General features: G+C 34.0%; 1 protein-coding gene across 1 annotated transcript; it reads left to right on the top strand.

Annotated features, from left to right (window-relative positions):
• The first annotated feature begins 522 nt into the window (after positions 1–522).
• On the top strand, positions 523–11,216 carry LOC132732654 (gastrula zinc finger protein XlCGF8.2DB-like). Its single transcript, XM_060719126.1, has 2 exons — positions 523–555; positions 7,529–11,216. Exon 2 carries the CDS (start codon positions 7,699–7,701, stop codon positions 8,446–8,448), a length of 750 nt encoding a protein of 249 aa, XP_060575109.1. The 5' UTR covers positions 523–555; positions 7,529–7,698; the 3' UTR covers positions 8,449–11,216.
• The last annotated feature ends 7,653 nt before the right edge of the window (positions 11,217–18,869 follow it).

Below are 18,869 nucleotides of genomic sequence, written 5' to 3'. Positions count from 1 at the left end.
AAATAGGAGGAAAACAGCACAATGGTCTGACTTTGTATGGTTTCTTCAAATATTTTCAATTATATTCTTTTTTACCATGTGTAGTGTTTTCCTTTACAAATTAGCATTTTCCTAATTAAGCTTTTTCTCGGTTCAAATTCTTGACCCCCCCTCTTAATCAGCTTATTATTAACCAACTGCAGCGGCTAAACATATTTTTGATTTGATATGAGACTCTTATACTTTTTTCTGGCTTGGGATTTCCTGGACTCCTATGTTGATAGTCCTGGACCAAGTGAGAACCTTGTGCTCCCAACTTGAGATATTGTAAAAAGTAATTCTAGAAAAAAAATATATATTTGTATAAATTATTATAATATTATTACCACATACATAAACACAATACAGTATAATTTTTTCCATGATTACTTTTAACAATATCCCAACACAGGGTTCTCACTATATCCCAATAATTTTGTGCCGAGTCCGTGCGGGCTCTCGATCGTCAGTGCACTGTAACAAATGAGTTACTGCCCTTTGGTAGTAAGACGCCATGTCATAATGAGAACAGTTTGTGTAAGTATTTTATCTAATTGATTAGTACAACAGTATACTATAGTATTAATATTTCTATTTTTGCTTAAGAATAGATTCATGTATTTAATTATATATATTAAATTATAGTAAGATTCGTTTAGTTATCCTTAACGAATGAAATACATATTCAATATTGTGCTGTGTGTGCGTCAATATGGTTTGACCTATTTTACGGAAAAGAGTCAACTCGGCCCTGTACCAACTCGGCACGGGTCAACTCGGCCCATAACGCATTTACTTTGCTTTGCATGTTGTTAAGGTAAAAGAATAAAAGAAATATCTTATTATCCCCCGCCGAAAATTTTCGGCGGAGGATATTCTAAATAGTCTCCGACCTTCCGTCCGTCCGTCCATCCGTCCGTCCTTCCGTCCGACATTTTTGTCCGGAGCATATCTCTAAAAGTATTTGAGTTATCAACTTTGAAACTTCATAGGTGGATAGACCCTCATTGAGGAGGAGTGCAGTGCACAAGAATGATAACTCTACCTTGCATGATTTTTGAGTTATTGCCCTTTGTTATTTTCAAAATTGATTTTTGTCCAGAGCATAACTCCAAAAGCCTATGAAGATATTAACATGAAACTTCATAGGTGCCATAGATCTCACTTAGGAGGTGTGCAGTGGCACAAGAATGATAACTGTTACCTTTCATAATTTTTGAGTTATTTGCCTCTTTGTTATTTTTCATTACCTAATTTTTCACCTGAGCTGGAGCATAACTCAAAAAGTAGTGTTTGAGATATCAACATGAAATGTCATAGGTGGATTAGATCTTATTGAGGAGGAATTGTTGTGCGCAAGAATGAACTCTTTTTTCCTATACATTCTTTGAGTTATTTGCCCTTTGTTTTTTTCATGCTATTTTGTCCAGAGCTTATCTCAAAAGTATTTTGAGGATATCAACTTGAAACTTCAAAAGGTGGATGGATCTCATTGAGGAGGAGTGCATTGCTTCAAGAATGATAACTCTACCCTGCATTATTTTTGAGTTATTGCCCTTTGTTATCTTTCAAAATTTTAATTTTTGTCCAGAGCATAAATCAAAAAGCCTCTTGAGATAATCAAAATGAAACTTCATAGGGGGCATAGATCTCACCTCCAGGAGCGACTGCTGCACCTGCCACCACCCGCAACTGCATAACCTTACCTATTATAATTTTTCGACACGTTCATTCGCCCCCTTTTGATTATTTTTAATACTTAATTTTTCAATTACAATTTTTTTCTCAACAAAGCTATTCTTCGACGGATATCAACTTCGAACACTCTCATACGGTGCGATAAGATTTTCACTGAGGAGGAATGCAGCACCAATGACAAGAATCGATAACACTACTCTGCCATTATTTTTCAGTTATTGCCTTTCGTTATTTTCAGCCATCAGTACTTCACATTAGGGTTTCAAATCTGATCAATTCACCTATAAGCCACCAGTTTTCATTACCAAAAGACCTCTTAAAATGGAGTTATTCTGCTCTACTACATATACTTTCTTCCAATGAGCAAACACATTCGGCGGGGGATGGCCATGTTGACATGGCTCTTGTTATTATTATATAATTATACATTGTACCTCTGCTGAAATAAAGTAAATTTAGAAAGAAAAGTTATTTATTTGTCTTGCAGATTCGATGAAATTAATATAGACACAGGCACGATTATCTAACCTGTGAAGAAAAAATATGAACAGATTGATAAAATAACTTCATTTTTTTCTCTTTCCAGGTCCGATACTTGTGCCTGTGAATACAAATATAATAAAAATGTGTTTCCTTAGATGCATTTTGTTTGTAAAGTAATTTTCAAAAAAATATGAAACAAAAACATGTTTACTTAATAGCATAAGCTTCTAATTAATTGCAGGTGGTCACTAATCAAATTTGAATGAATAAGTCAATCATAATTATCACCTAATTAATCGGTATCTTTAACATACACATTGATTGATAATAATAGCCCGTGACAATGATAATAATAGCCCGTGACAATAGGAGTCCTTTGATGCCCTTGACCCATTTTTAAAAGTGGGCCGAGTTGACCCCATCACCTGTGCCGAGTTGGAATAGGGCCGAGCTGACTCGGGGGCGGAGTATGTTTTAGGGCCGAGCTGACCCGGATTCCTATTTTACAGACTATCTAAACTGTTACACATAATCATAACTGTAATTTTTATACATGGAAAATTGATTCAAATGGTTTTAATGGTTTGAAAGTACCTAGAGGAAAAAAAAAAGCAATGAAGTGGGTCAAACTGTTCCAGCATAATATGAAAAAGGCAAAGCCTCAAAGCGAGCTCGATGTACTTTTAACGTGCAATAGTATGAAATAATCGCTAATTTTTATTTCAAATGCAGTGACGAGTGCTTGTGACGTTACACGTATTGTGTTAAATATGGCTCCGCCCCTGTTGTTAAATGAATAACAAGTTTTGAAAACGTTGGTAAAACTTTGTTTATTTAATTTCACTCTATAATTTTTCAAGCGAAATAAAGATTATTAAAAGTGAAATAAATGTAAAACTTAAAACGTTTGCGACATTAAAATAGCGTACTTGATTTGTTTGTTTTGCATGTGCTGTTTGGCGCTACATTGTGACGTCACGTAAACAATACTTTAAACGTCTGTACAGCGTTAACAACTGAATAAAAGATATTGGTGTTCGGATTCACTTTCTTAAGACCATTTTCTTTCATTCTAGATAGTTTTCACAACAAAATTCAACAAAAAATTGTTTTAATTTATCAGATTTTTCAAACAAAATGGCGCCTTCAATTTTCATTTTACAGTTTGATATTTTATCGACAGCTTCCGTTATTCTGGTTTCCTGTCCAATTATGGTTCCCATAGACGTGCGCGGGTGACCAGTCTACACATCCGTTTTCAGTCAGAATTCCTCAGTTTTTATCGTTATCTTTAATTTCGAAAGGTTGCGATGTGTCCAATTCGGTACTTCGAACGAAAGTTTTCAAAACCATCACTTAGCAGGTACTAGTGTTACTGTAAAGCTCGCTATGTGAGCAGGCCCTTCAGGCCAGCTCATCGAGCTCGCTATTAATTTGGCTATTCTCACTCAATTTCAGAAATACTTGTAAAATTCTTATAATTTTGTTTAATACTGTACTGGCATGCGAGTAGTTCTGTACAGAAGCCGTACCGGTATTTTTCGCTTAAACTCTTGATTTTTACTTGTATTCTTTAAAAGTTGATAACAAATCAAACACATGTATGAATTAGACAAAATATAAGTTTCGGTTAGGCAGTATGTGTTTAACATTTCATTTTAAATCATTTTAACCTGTGCATTGTCTAAACGTGACCTTGTAAACATCGGGGGATTCCATCCTTGCGCGCATGCGCACAAATACCTACATATAAGTCTAGTCCAATATATTAGACGTTACAGGCTTGTTATAGTTTTTGTCGGTCAAGCCTGACGTCTAATAGTTATTGCTCAAAAACGCATAGCATCATAAAAAAATCCAAAAATGTCTATTGTCCTGCCTTTCAAGCTTTATTCAAAAGCTTATCATATTTTCTTTCAATTTCATGCTCAATCATACACAAAAACTGTCAAACGATGTACTTATCAATTTAAAATCAAATATAAACATCAAACTATTTTTGTCTATCAGCCATACTGGTTAAGCAAGGTGCTTTACAGATTGATTCCAAATTTTTGAACGGAAAAATATATTCGAACACACTGACGGTGCATGGGCAATTATTTCGTTAAAAAAATATTCCGTTAGATTGTTCTGACTCAGTTAAACGCTTGCATTTGAATTAGCCAATCAGATTTCGCGCACTTTACGGCCGCCATTTGTTTATCGGCTGTAAAAGGAATTGAAATACACGAGAGGATTTAATCATGATTTTTCGGATGTGACAGTTTAATTATTTTGACAAAAGGTATTTATTTTTTAGTTTTGTTCATAAATAGGTCAAAAAATATGTAAATACACGCTGTCCTCATTGTTTTTCGTTCCGCCCGATTTTCTGGCGGAACATGCTATGGGTTTTTGAGCAATTTCGATATGACGTTGCTTTGCCCAGAAGCAAAAATATCTCAAAGCGACGTCATATTTATAGGACTACATATAAGGCCTGCTAAAGGGTTTCCACTAATACCACCAGTGTACAGATTAGTGGGCAATGAAAACCTGTTAAATTATCAGAATTTTACCTTTATTACTACATTTTATAATTTTATGGCATCAATAAGTAAAATAGCATGCATACAAGCACTCCATTGCATGCCAATGCATTGGGGAAACGGTACCGGGTAAAAGATACCAGCGTTTAGTCTACGCTCTATATCCTGAATTACATCTACTTACCTTTTTGGATAATGGTCTCTTCAACAATTATAGATGAAAAATAGGTCTGATATAACAACATTGTGTAATTATCATGGGTTATATTTTATGTTAGGGAACTACTTCTCTTCATATAAAATAATGGATAATTTCAGTACCCCATATCAGGCCTCATAACTACTTAAGGGTTATTCTATGTTTAAAACGTAATGGAATTTCTATAATTTGTGTGACAAGCTATAAAATGTTGAGGTGCAACAATCAAGTTTTTGGCGAGTGAGCGTTATGAAAAATAATTTTCAAGTAATTACGATTTTTGTACGGGTACTGCTCGCATGCCAGTATATATACATTTTTTTCAATTTTTTTTTGGTAAGTGCACAATTAGATAGTAAAAAGGCGTTGCAAAGATATTATAAACAATGATTTAATATAAATATGGGCTGAACTTGTATATGATGCCAAGTTTATATTTGGCTGGGTCTGGCAAGTTGTAAGATTTTGGTTTGGAGTTACAATTATTTTTTGGCAAAAGGGCACAATATATGAGCCACGCCATGACAAAACCAACATAATGGGTTTGCGACCAGCATGGATCCAGCCCAGCCTGCGCGTCCGCACAGTCTGATCAGGATCCATGCTGTTTGCTATCAGTTTCTCTACTTGTTATAGAGTTGTAAGCGAACAGCATGAATCCTGATCAGACTGCCAAGATGCGCAGGTTGGTCTGGATCCATGCTGGTTGCAAACCCATTATGTTGGTTTTGTCATGGCGCGGCTCTTATGTTCATTAAAAGCAATAATCAAGCCTATGGACTATTAGTTTAATATTTAGGCTATTACCATTTTGCAAAATTAAAGAAGTGTGTTTAATTTTTTCATGAACAGACTTACAGAGAATAAATAATCTTTTTATTTTCTGGGTAAAATATTTAGTGAAAATGATGCTTCAGCAAGTAGTACCCCAGCCAGGGAGTTACATGCAGTAGCCTAACTGGGCATAAGCCAGTATGCTGTGGGGGTACTAAATGAAAGCAAGTTATTAAAAAAAAGGTCTTAAAAGTTAAAAATATTTGTCAAAATCCGTACCCTAACCCTGGTTAGGCATCGCCGAGAACTTTGACTCTTAAGATTAAAAAAAAAAGGGATTTTCCTGTCAAAGAATTATATTGTTACAAGGCGATTTGATCTGTGTATCAGTATTTTTGGCTTCAAGTATGTTAAGATTGTGTTTTACTTTAGAAGGTTAAAATTGGGAATTATTCAAGTTGCGTTCACATGTAAAACTTCCGAGGAACTTAAATCCCAATATGTTAAGATATTCTATAGCACTATTTAGAAGTCTTCAAGATGAGCAGAAAGTTACTCTGTGAAAATGAGATTAGCCGGGTGCCTATCATAATAATCTTTTTGACACAGAAGATATTATTCTCCACGGTGATGTTCAATTTTTAACTTCAACATCAATATATACGTACTACGCAAATCTTTCGACAAAATCAAAATTGGTTCCCAGCTCAAACGTATTCAAATGCACACCTCTTTGAAGATGAAAACCAGTCTGGCTATAGTCTGAGCCATTCAGTTCCCACATTCAAAGCACGGTGTATTTGAATATGGCTAAGCTGGGGGGCCAATTTGGAATTTGTCTAAAATTTTTGTAAATGGAGTAAAACGGTGATAATCTTGATGTTTATTTTGCCTGTTGCATTGTTTATATTGTTATAAGATATATTTTGTTTGAAGTGCATAACTTTCTCATTCATCAAGGGATTTTGAAAATTCTTGGCTTAAATGTTGACAATAATAAGATGATATGTCATGCCCAACACCCAGACCCTTGCCTCCAAGGTCAAGGCCATACTAAGATGTCAAAGCTTAGCATGATTTTCTTTGGTTATATTTTGTGTGCAGTCCATAATGTTTTTTATTGTTCAAGGGATTTTGAAATTACTTGGCACAAATGTTTACAATAATGAGTCCATGTGTCATATGCAACAGCCTGACTCCTACCTTCAATGTCAAGGTCACACTTGAGTGTCAAAGCTCGACATGGACTGTTCTTGAGTTTATTTTGTGTGAGGTATATAACTTTTTCATCAATCAAGGGATTTTAGAATTATTTGGCAAAAATGTTAACAAAACTAAGATGACATGTCATGGGCAACACCTAGACCCTTACGTTAAGGTCAAGGTCACACTTTGGAGTCAAAGCCTTAAAAGTCTGTTAAAGGGGATGGTGCCAAATTAGTCAGGTCCATGCAAATAAAATGTCATTGGTGAATTGCAAACATACCTTGATTGATGACTGGTGACTGGGCATGAAATATACCCTGGCTGTAACAGACCATATTCTGTCTTGATTTTGTATTTGTTGCATTTTGCGGCATTGAAATAGTGATAACAAGTATACAAATGTATTTCTGTTGACACATATACAGGAGTTATTTTATTATATTTCTTCAATGAATTTATTGCTACCTGCATGTGCAGATCTAGCATTGATCAAACTTTTGCTCCATCTTTTGAAATAGCATAATTTTGTGCTTCATGTAAAACTTGTCATAGGCGGAGGATGTTGGTAACTCTGTTACAAATTCTTGTTAATCATGTATTCCATATTATTTTCTTGCAGAAATTCTGACCTGTGATGCAGTTGGAGTCAAGTTTTGCCACAGTATTGTACAGTACTTATTTCACTGATTGGGATACATTGTAATAAGTTGGACATAACTTAAATACAGTGCTGAATAAAGAAGAAGGAACATTTTGAGGACAGAAAAAAAACATTTGTACATACAAACAATGAGTGAAAACTTGAAGATGAATACAAATGAAAAAAAGAAGATGAATACAACTGAAAAAAAGTTTAAGTGTGCGTTTTGTGAAAGTGCATATAACTATAAGAGCGATTTAAAGAGACATATAAGAAAACATAGTGAAGAAAAACCATTTAAATGTAATGTATGTGGAAAAGGTTTTAAACAAAAGAGTCACGTAAAACAACATATGAGAGTACATACAGGAGAAAAACCATATGAATGCAAATTATGTAGTATGGGTTTTACGCAAATGAGTCGTATTATGCAACACATGAGAATCCATACTGGAGAAAGAGAAAAAGTAGGAAAACGATATAAATGTGATAAATGCGATAGTAAATTCGCTCGAAAGAATTATCTCACAATACATTTAAGAGTGCATACTGGAGAAAAACCATTTAAATGTAATATATGTGATAGTGCATTCAGCAGAAAGATGGTGCTAAAGGAACATATGACCATACATACAGGAGAAAGACCATTTCATTGTAATGTGTGCGATAAAACATTCAGACAAAAGATATGTCTGAAAAACCATATGAGAATACATACATTAGAAAAACCATTTGCATGCGGTCTATGTGATAAAACATTCAGACAAAAAGTACATCTAAAAACCCATATGAGAATACATACAGGAGAAAAACTATTTACATGTGGCGTTTGTCAGTGTAGTTTTAGTACAGTTGGTGGTCTTAAGCAACATATGATAATACATGTTAATAATGGTTAAAAAACTATGTACATGTAATGAATGTAACTGTACAAATTACAATTGTGTGATTTCAGCTTTAGAACAACCAGTTTTAGACCATTTTTAGCTCGACTTTTCTATGAAAAGGGGAGCTATCCTACTCGCCCCGGCGTCGGCGTCGGCGTCGGCGTCGGCGTTGGCGTCGGCGTTGGCGTCACACCTTGGTTAAGTTTTTCGTACCACCCCACTTTATTTCAGAAGTATTACAAGTATGGCTTTGAAACTTACCATACTTGTTCACCATCATAACCTCCATCTACAGACAAGAGTACATAACTCTGTCAAGGTTTTTGACAGAATTATGGCCCTTTTTTGACTTAGAAAGTGTATTGAGCTTGGTTAAGTTTTTTGTACCACCTCACTTTATTTCAAAACCATTGGAGGTATTGCTTTGAAACTGACCATACTTGTTTACCATCACGACCTTCATCAACAGACAAGAGGACATAACTCTGTCAAGGTTTTTGACAGAATTATGCCCCTTTTTGACTTAGAAAATACATTGAATATAAGTAAAATCCACTTATTGCCTTAACCCTTTGAGATATTGCTTTGAAACTTTTAATGCTATTTCACATCATTACCCCCATCTGTACGCAAGAGAAGGTAACTCTGTCAAGAATTTGTTTTAAAAATTAAGGCCTTTTATCGACTTAGAATCTTGGTTAAGTTTTTTGTACCACCTCACTTTATTTCAAAACCATTGGAGGTATTGCTTTGAAACTGACCATACTTGTTTACCATCACGACCTTCATCAACAGACAAGAGGACATAACTCTGTCAAGGTTTTTGACAGAATTATGCCCCTTTTTGACTTAGAAAATACATTGAATATGGGTAAAATCCACTTATTGCCTTAACCCTTTGAGATATTGCTTTGAAAACTTTTAATGCTATTTCACATCATTACCCCCATCTGTACGCAAGAGAAGGTAACTCTGTCAAGGATTTGTTTTAAAAATTAAGGCCTTTTATCGACTTAGAATCTTGGTTAAGTTTTTAGTACCAGTCCACTTTTTGACTGAACTGTTTGAGATATTTAATTTGAAAGTTGGAATACTTGTTTACAATCATGATTCCCAAACATGTCCAGGAGAAGGTAATTCTGTCAAAGATTTTATTTGAATTATGGCCCTTAACTGTCAATGTTTTGTATTATAGGCAAGCACTAAAAAACTTAAAAAATCTAAAAAAATTCATTCCTATCCACTTGTTCACTCTCAAAGTGGGTTTAATACTATTAAATTTATTTAAGGCTCAACTCAGTTTTTTTTTCTTTCTTACCAGCCCTCTTTTGACTTAAACATTTCAAACTTTGCTGCAGTGTTCAAGGGTATCACACAATTCAGTAAAATAATTCTTCACTAAATATCTTAATGCTCATGGCCATTGTTCACTTTAAAAATACAGAGATTCTTGTATTGCCTTTTACTGCAAAAACTTTTTTTATTGGCAAGCAATAAAAAAGTCGAGCGCGCTGTCTTACGGACAGCTCTTGTTGGTCTTGACTATTATGCTCCCCGAAAAATTTGGGGGAGCATATGTGATAAGCTCAGCAATTTTGGTCCAAATGAGATATTTAACAACTGTTTCACAGAAATGATCACCATATTGCAGGTCAAGGTCACAGCAGGACCTTGCAGCAAAAATCGTGTCTGGCCCATATCTTTGTTATCTCAAGTTTGGTTTACAACTATTTCACAGAAATGATCACCATACTGAGATGACGTGTCACACGCAACAGTTGGGTTGTTTTTACACTTTTAACTTTGTCTGTGACATAACTCTGACACTACAAGAGGTAAAACCTTCCAGATTAAAATATGAAAATGTATTTTGGACAATTTAGTAATCATTTATTGAGGGATTGAAACACAAATGGTCACTATCATAACTACTGGTATAAAACATGAAATTTAGGTGAATATATCAAGGTCAAGGTCACTTAAGATGATAAAATATAGAAATTTGTCCAGAGTATAATCCTCCACACATGGTGGGATTCCAATAAAACTTCATAGAAATGTTCAACACTATGAGAAGCAGTGTCACGTGTATGAATCAGGTTTCTAGGTTAAAGGTTAAGGTCACACTTAGAGGTCAGTGAAAATAGCTTGTTTTGAGCCAAACTTCTACATTCATTAACTTGGCACAAATATTCACCATTGTGAGGCTGATTGCGCACATAATCCAGGTACCTGTTACCAAAGTCAAGGTCACATAGAGAGGTCAAAATTTGTATACGGGGACCATCTCACCATCTTGTCATCATTTATTGATGGATTGTAACACAAGTAATAATTATGACTACAAGTGTGACACATTTAATTTAGGTTAATATTTGAAAGGTTAAGGTCACTAGAGATGATAAAATATCCAGATAATTTCCTGATTTTCCCAGAACACATCTCCTATATATGCATATCTATAATGCCCACATCTCTGTCTAAAGCTTTTGTGACGGGTGTATTTTGCGACAATGTCGCCGTTGTTAAAGATTTGTTTAAACCTTTTAATTGCTTGCTTTTAGAAAGAGTAAAAAAAGAGTTGAGTGGTTCCCCAACTGGTTGCCCCCTCCCAGTGGTGGGTCTTGATGCTTATTGATGTTGTTTGTACAATAAGATATTTAGTCATTGGCAGAATAAATGTTTCTATCACAACAGTTAACCTTGTCTCTGATGTTTTCTTGTGTTCATTTGTTTTAACAAAAGTACAAATGAGCTGCGTCACAACAAAACCAACATAGTGGGTTTGCGACCAGCATGGATCCAGACCAGCCTGCGCATCAGCGCAGTCTGATCAGGATCCATGCTGTTCGCTTACCAACTCTATTACAAGTTGAGAAACTGACAGCGAACAGCGTGGTTACTGATCAGACTGCCCGGAGGCGCAGGCTGGTCTGGATCCATGCTGGTCGCAAACCCATTATGTTGGTTTTTGTCGTGACGCTGCTCAAATGCTAATGACTTAATGCAAATTGGTGGTCTTAAATGCATATGTACTAATTGGGTAACAAATGGTATTTAAACTAAGACAAACTGAAGCACAATAAAGGGTTATTTATACGAGCAACTTACATAAATTTATACAATCCCTTATGCAGTGATCTCCCCTTATCAGTACAATCTGCCAAACTGAGTGATGTTTGAACTTTATAAGGCAAAACACATTATAGATAATTTTCAATGTCCTTAATTGATGTTATATATTTGACATGGACATAAAGAATGTTGCAGGCAGCAGGGAATGGTGATTAGGGCTGTGTTATACAAACATAAGTCAATCAAATTCTAGTTGTCAGTATAGGCTCCAGGGCATTTTTTCCTTCTATAGCAGGGGCCGGTATAGGGTTGCTTCCCCCAAAAAAAATTCTTTAACATCCTGCAGTTTTCCCCAAAAATTGAATCTACATCCATTTTTTTCTTCCCTTTTTGCAAATATACGATAAAATTTTCCCCCAAAATTAAGGGCAGGGTTGCTTCCCCAATCTGTGAAAAAAAGCCCTGGGCTCAGAAAAAAGGTTGCACTATGTTTATTAAGACTTGTGCATGTATATAAAAATATACATTAAAATTTGGCTACAGTGAACAAAAAATACTGGTTAAATTTTGATGAAGCATCAGCTTCCAGTACCCTACTGTACATCGAACGTATTATTTGATGTTTAAAATTAGCTATATATGCAAAAATACAAAAGTTAAGCTGCCAACTGTATAGAGTCAGGTCAGACTGCACGGTTGTACAGGCTGGCCTGACTCTGTACTGGTGACAAAGGCTGATCACTTTTGGTTCCAGCAGGTTAAGGGTTAAGTAATAGAAAGAACACCGAAACACGAGGTTATCTGATTTGTACGAGGGGGCGTAGCCCCCGAGTATTAATCAGATTACCGAGTGTTTTGGTGTTCTTTCTCTTTTGTATCATAGTCAAACATAAAAACACGTTCCCTGTTGTCACAATATGAAACCCCGGCAAAAATGAACCAATAAACGAACATCTGAATATGATATTTCTGTCGCTTTGCCTTTCTCTGCCGTCACAATATGTAAACCCCAGCAAAAATGAGCCAATCAATGGGCATGCTCTGGAGTGCGGGTAACTAATACCCGCACTCCAGTTAACGCACTGTGCATGTATATGTATACGATTTAACCCTGACACATTTTCAACAGAAAGGTCTCCAAACTATGATACAATTACAATTAATGTTATATAAATCCGTGATGTCAACAAGCAAAACTGTAAGAGTCACAAGATGCATAACAAATATTGGCACATTATTATTGTTTGAATATATTCCATTTATCACATGGACGTATGCCCGGTATATAATTGCCAACTTAAGACAGTGATCTTGAAATAATCAGACTGGCTGTCAAGTCTGTAAGTAACTTCCCCATTGAGTCCCGAACCTTGGTCGTCTGCTACAAAAACTAGGTGTGTATGGAATGAGGCAGTCGCCTGACAGTCCTGATAGTGTTAAATGTTTCTTAAACTCAAAATATACGACTTGAACGTATGTTTTTTCTCTTTATTCTACCCTTTAACATTTGATAAACTATATTTTTCTGACCTCTGAATTGTTCTTATATAAGAAAATATAGGTTAATAGGTATTATATAAAAAGGTCATGTCATTGGAGAATTAAATCACGGTGATTTAATGCATTAATTTATATATATATAATACCTGTCACATAGCGTCTTATCCTGACCTCATTAATCAAAGTAAACGTAATGTCTCCATTGGATACAGCAAAAGATAGAAAAAATATCCTGTAAAAATATCAATGTTTACTTTACTATATTTCATATATAAAACGCATTGTCTGTCAGCTTTTATTTCTCTAGTTAAAACCAGTAAATTCAAATATAGAACAAAATTCAATGCTTTTAAACAATAATTATCGTTATTTTAAGCTATATGCCTCCAGATGAGCCAAAAAGTAATCAAGTAAATGTTTGAGGAAATTAACTATGATTTTCAGGTTATATGCTCCGCCCTGCCCCCCCCCCCCCAAAAAAAAGAACATGCGTTTCTTCTTAACATAGGATAACTATAAATTAATTCTTTCATTTTCAAATGAACACACCTGTCAATTTAAGTGTAAACGAATAGCTATTAATGTAATAAATAAAAAAGAAATTCCTGAGCTGATAATGACAAGAAGATGAAATGCTATTAGATTGGGTCAGAAAATCTTAATTATAATGCTCTCTTTCATTAATACAACGAACAGAACGAGTTCCTCTTGGGAAATAAGTATGGTCATTAACTCAGCTCATGTGATAGCGGGTTCATTTCCATTAAACATCAATATACGAGATCATAATTATCATGTTTTGGAAGGATTTCTCCTTCTTTTAAAAGTTATGTTTATGTTTGCGTTTTAATGGAACACTGTAAAAGGTCATTTAGTAACTTTCTAGGTTTACCAGTGAAATAAAGAATACCTCCTGTACTCATTTGTGAAGTTTTTTAGAAACGACGCTTAGAATTTCTAAATCACATTTTCATGGTTTGAAATTCTTCCAATATAGCCAGTGTTCAATATATTAATTAATGTTTTGCAATTCATAAATTGTTTTGTTGCACACACAAATTAAAACGCAGGTATTTGTCAAAAATATGATAAAGAATTGGCTTAGCAAAATGTTACTGTTTTTAAGTATATATTGAGTATATATCTACAAACGTGAATTTGCCAATTTTTCTTAAACATATCCTTTGTTGATATCAAATTTTACCTTGTTCATTAGACTGGATAAAACATAAAGTAATAAAACGCCGTGTGATAAAATTGAAAACAATAAAAGTGAAAGTGATATCTGTGTGCCAATTGCAGATCTTGATAAACCAGAGGAAATGTTTGCGTGATAAAAACAATAATTTTCGCATCAGAAATATTGATACAGTTCTCGGATTGGCAAGGAAGCTTTGTGCAAAAAACAAAAAACAAAACCAAACCATCAGAATGATTTCCCATTCATTTATCATCATATGAAAGGACCTAACTCTGTAGTGAATAAGTAGAAATGGTTACAATATCATATTTCCCTCTTAAAGTGCCAGATGTCTAATTCCATCATGCTATGTGAGGAATTATGTTTTTCAGTAATTTTCTCACCGATAGTGTCATAATTGTATTATAATACACATAACACCTGACAATAGGCTTAAAGGGGACTCAACGGTTGTATGACATTAAGGAACTGGAAATACCTTTCCGATTTCATATCTATAGGTCCGAACCAATACCTTGTATGCAAGCTTTCCAATCATCCCCTCATCCCGTTTTTCAAGAATTATCATTTTTTCTATGCACAATGACAAAAAAAAAGCGTTCAACGCTTTCACTCAAATCAGACTGAGACTTTTATATTGACCATCAGTTTTCAATTTAATTTTAATCATTTCTTGATTATCCTAAGCCTTTTCTTTGCAATTTTGAATTGTTTGATTTATCTATGTAAAAAAATATGTTTCAGGCCTTTTGACCTCAATTGAACTCCTTTATGTGTATCTGTACGTGGTACGCATATAATGGTTTCATATTACTTTTTTTCGGTATGTGTTAGTGTAAATATACGTCGTAAGTGCTCATACTTTTGTGCAAATAATAAACAACAAAATAAAACAAACAAACATAACTTCTATAACTACCACCTGTCTATGTAACCTTATCATGAGCCAAGATATTTCAAGAAATCAATGTTGAGAAAAATGTACTAAGATTTTAAGAAAAGAAGAAATATTCACAATTTGATAAATAATGTTCATGTTAATATAATATGTAAAAAGTGTCTGATTTTGCAGTATTACTCAATCATATTTATACTGCGTTGCTTACGCAGTAAAGGCTTCTTTTGCATATACATATTTGGTCATTTTGTAAAGTTTAAGTGCCGTTTGTAATGTTGAAAATTCCTGTCTTTGTTCACTGGAAAATATTTTACTTTTTAACTTTCTTTTTACATTCAGAAAATTTTCATACAATAAATGAGCATGAATCTGGAAGTAGGCTGCTTTAAGTTTATTTGACTTTCACATTACGTTTGAAATTTGTTTGAATAATCTAACATTAGCATGAGAATAACAAAAAAGACCTTTGAAAGCGTCTCAGATGTAATCAGTTATTGACTGTCGATACATAGTTATTGAATTACTGTGAATATCATCAAATCTAAGAACAATAAATAGAATCTAGTGAACATAACAAACTGAAATAAAAATAATGGCTTCCTTTATGGAATTTCCATTAACGTTGAAGCGTTAGAAAGACGCGCTGATTACATTATACATCAAAATCTTTTTAGAAATCTGTTCCTGCTATCTTTGTAGCTCACAAAGTGTGGAAAAGAAATCACGTTAATTTCCGCGGGGTCAGAACAATGTGATTAAAAGATTCACTTTCATTTTCGGGGAATAGAATTAGGTCCGTTGGGAAATAAATTGTTGCTAATAAACCGTGCAAATGTGTGACCAGTCAGTTAACGGATAAAATAGGAAAACAAGAAGTTACAGGGCGTTGACTCAAACACTGTAAATAAAATAAATGTCAATATTAGTTACTTGCTTCATAGTATTGAAATAAAGGGACACTACTGACATAAAGAGCATTAAAGTCAATCAAACCTAAAAATGCTATTATTTTCATTTCTCAAATATTTTGTTTTTATTTCTGATGCCTTGCTACAATTTTCGAAAATAGACATATAATTTACCATATTTTGTTTATCTTGCAAGTTGGTAGTAAGTACAGTTATATTGATTTAGTGTTTTGTACGGAGGTCCATATGCCATTGTATTTTTTTTGGCACCTTAATGACAAACATTTTTACATTAAGCGCTACTTACATGTACTTCCGGCGAAATGTATCTTTTATACTTTAAATCTATTATCAAAATACCACTAAAGACATGTCTGTCTCTTCTAAAGAGAAAAAAAATAATCTGAGACATATTATGCCTTTAATTTATCAAATAGTTTACCTCTAATGTGTAAGTGCTATATCATGTCATAGGCTTTTTTTCGAATTTTATATTTATTATACGGTTTAACTTGCCTGAAATAATTCTCGCGCTCTCAATGGATAGATAATTAATACATTTTTTTCTTCCGAATGTTAACTGGTCGTTTTGGTTTACTTTCTAATTAGCGTTTCATTTTGAATCATTTTAATGAAACAGTTTGACAACTTACTTTATATATGATTTCTCAATTTGTATTGCATAGTTTTACATGTGCTTTTTCAAACATTTTTGTGCACTTTTTTTCTGCACACTTTTTAAAAGAATGCATGGACGCATTTTTTGTTTAGTCGAGCCTATTCGACGATATATATTTTATATAAATTACAGTCCCAGTTGATCTTAATTTCTTTCAAGAGGATATTTTAATCTTCAATATCGACTAAATTGTTATTTCCTTTGCGAATATTCAATATCATTGGTGATTAATATGCAGAATCAGTATTATCATAGTAAACACGAACGCCCATTCTTTCACAAGCGATCTCCTAGGGTGTAACGTCACCTTAAAACTATCTGGCAACAAAAGACATAAAAGTACCATGTAATTATCATCAACAGAACTGAACTTTTGACACTTGGCAAAGTCATTGATCGCCTAATTGTAACGGATTCAAAATCGTGCACGCCTGCGTCGTAATTGAACGCGCGCGTGCCAAACACCTGTCGTCTGCTGACCAAAGATCGTCTGCTGCTGGAGGTGATCATTATCAACATTAACACCGCGTTTAAGATAACTAATGAAGGACATTTATACGAGATTGAACCACATATAACTACAACAGTCACTTTGTTTAGCCAAAATGAAATGAAAATAAAAAACACATATACAAAGCGAGGGCATTCGTTAAATCAAACCCTGGCAGCGGTACTAATTCAGTCCTGACATGTAAAGAAAAAAAAGGATTGTAATTTATCGAACTCTTTTCTTCAGATGTCAACAAATACTAAAAAAAACCCAGTTATTCTTTCGACAAAACCCATCGATTATTTTCCAAATTGAAATCGCTTTTACTAAAGTCTTTACCAGGGCCTTTGTGTTTGGGGATATCTGTAAGCCATACCCGTAAGAAGTTGTTCAAATCTTTTATGTCAAAACTTTAAAGTTCTTTGTTAGTTTAAAGATTTTGGAATCGAGTATAAGTATATCAAACAAAATGTAAATAAAAATAAAGCACGGATATTTGAGAGCACGATCAGGGTGTGTGTTACTGGCACGATAAAGTACGAATTTGTCGGGTTACAAACGATAATAATAATGATAATAATAATAATGATAATAATAATAATAATAATATAATAATAATAATAATAATAATAATAAATAACTATAATAATAATATAATTATAATAATAATAATAATAATAATATAATACAATAATAATAATAATAATAATAATAATAATAATAATAATAATATACGGAAAGAAGAATATCAAAAAAACTTTTTGAGCCTGTTTATGCTTCACTGAAGCTTACATTTTAGAAGCACGGTTACTCTTTTAGACCGCTCACTTTCCATTTATATGTGTACATTGTATTATATATTTCGGGCTTATTTGGTTTGGCTGATATATTGGCATCTTAATATTAAGACCAACTCACCAGCTTAACAGTATTTTCTATATCATTTGCTTAAAAATTATAATGACTATAGTACAGGAATATAATTATGAAGAGTTCAAATTTTATAGAAGTTAAAGTCACATAGGTAGACGGAGAAACAAATTACCAAATTAAACAAATTTGGTGGCACGATAGCTCAGTTGGTTTGACCACTGACTGTCACTCCTGAGGTCCCGGGTTCGATCCTGGATAACACCCTTGTGATTTTTCAGAAGCACTGTCAGTGTTTCCCACCTACCTAGAGGTATATATTGATACGAAACCCAGGTAATCCTCACATGTATTACTGCTATATAATGACAAGGGATCTATACACAAGTGCTAGGAACTGGTTCTCGGATTCCTTTGTATCTCATAGCTGTCTCTAGTGTCTGCTGTGGTGAAGACACTACTGAAAATAAGGGCTTGCACTTTCGCAAGCTAACCTTGACCGCCCGGTCTAAAGAAAATCAAATCAAATCAAACCCGGGCACCGCCGCAATGACGTCGCTTTAAAGTTTATATAACAAAACACAATACGTCATTTCAAAGTAAGTTTCATTTATATTTTTCCATAAACAAAACTATAACGAGCTATTGTAGATACTGGTTGTACTTATTCTCTACTGTACATTATTATATTGCTCTGCATTCAACCATACTACACTACAATTTGTTGAGCCACTGCACTGCATTTTACCGTAGTACACTACAATATGTTGAACTATTGCACTGCACTTCACCGTACTACACTACAGTATGTT

This window comes from Ruditapes philippinarum, unplaced genomic scaffold, assembly GCF_026571515.1.
Source record: "Ruditapes philippinarum isolate M1 unplaced genomic scaffold, ASM2657151v2 ctg4610_1_1_1_1, whole genome shotgun sequence".
NCBI classification, from domain to species: Eukaryota; Metazoa; Mollusca; class Bivalvia; order Venerida; family Veneridae; genus Ruditapes; species Ruditapes philippinarum.
Note: the sequence above shows the minus strand (reverse complement) of the source record. Positions and strands in the feature narration are given on the sequence as shown.

Excerpts from the sequence above, each read along its gene's own strand:
- LOC132732654 (XM_060719126.1), top strand. The coding sequence starts at position 7,699 with ATGAGTGAAAACTTGAAGATGAATACAAATGAAAAAAAGAAGATGAAT.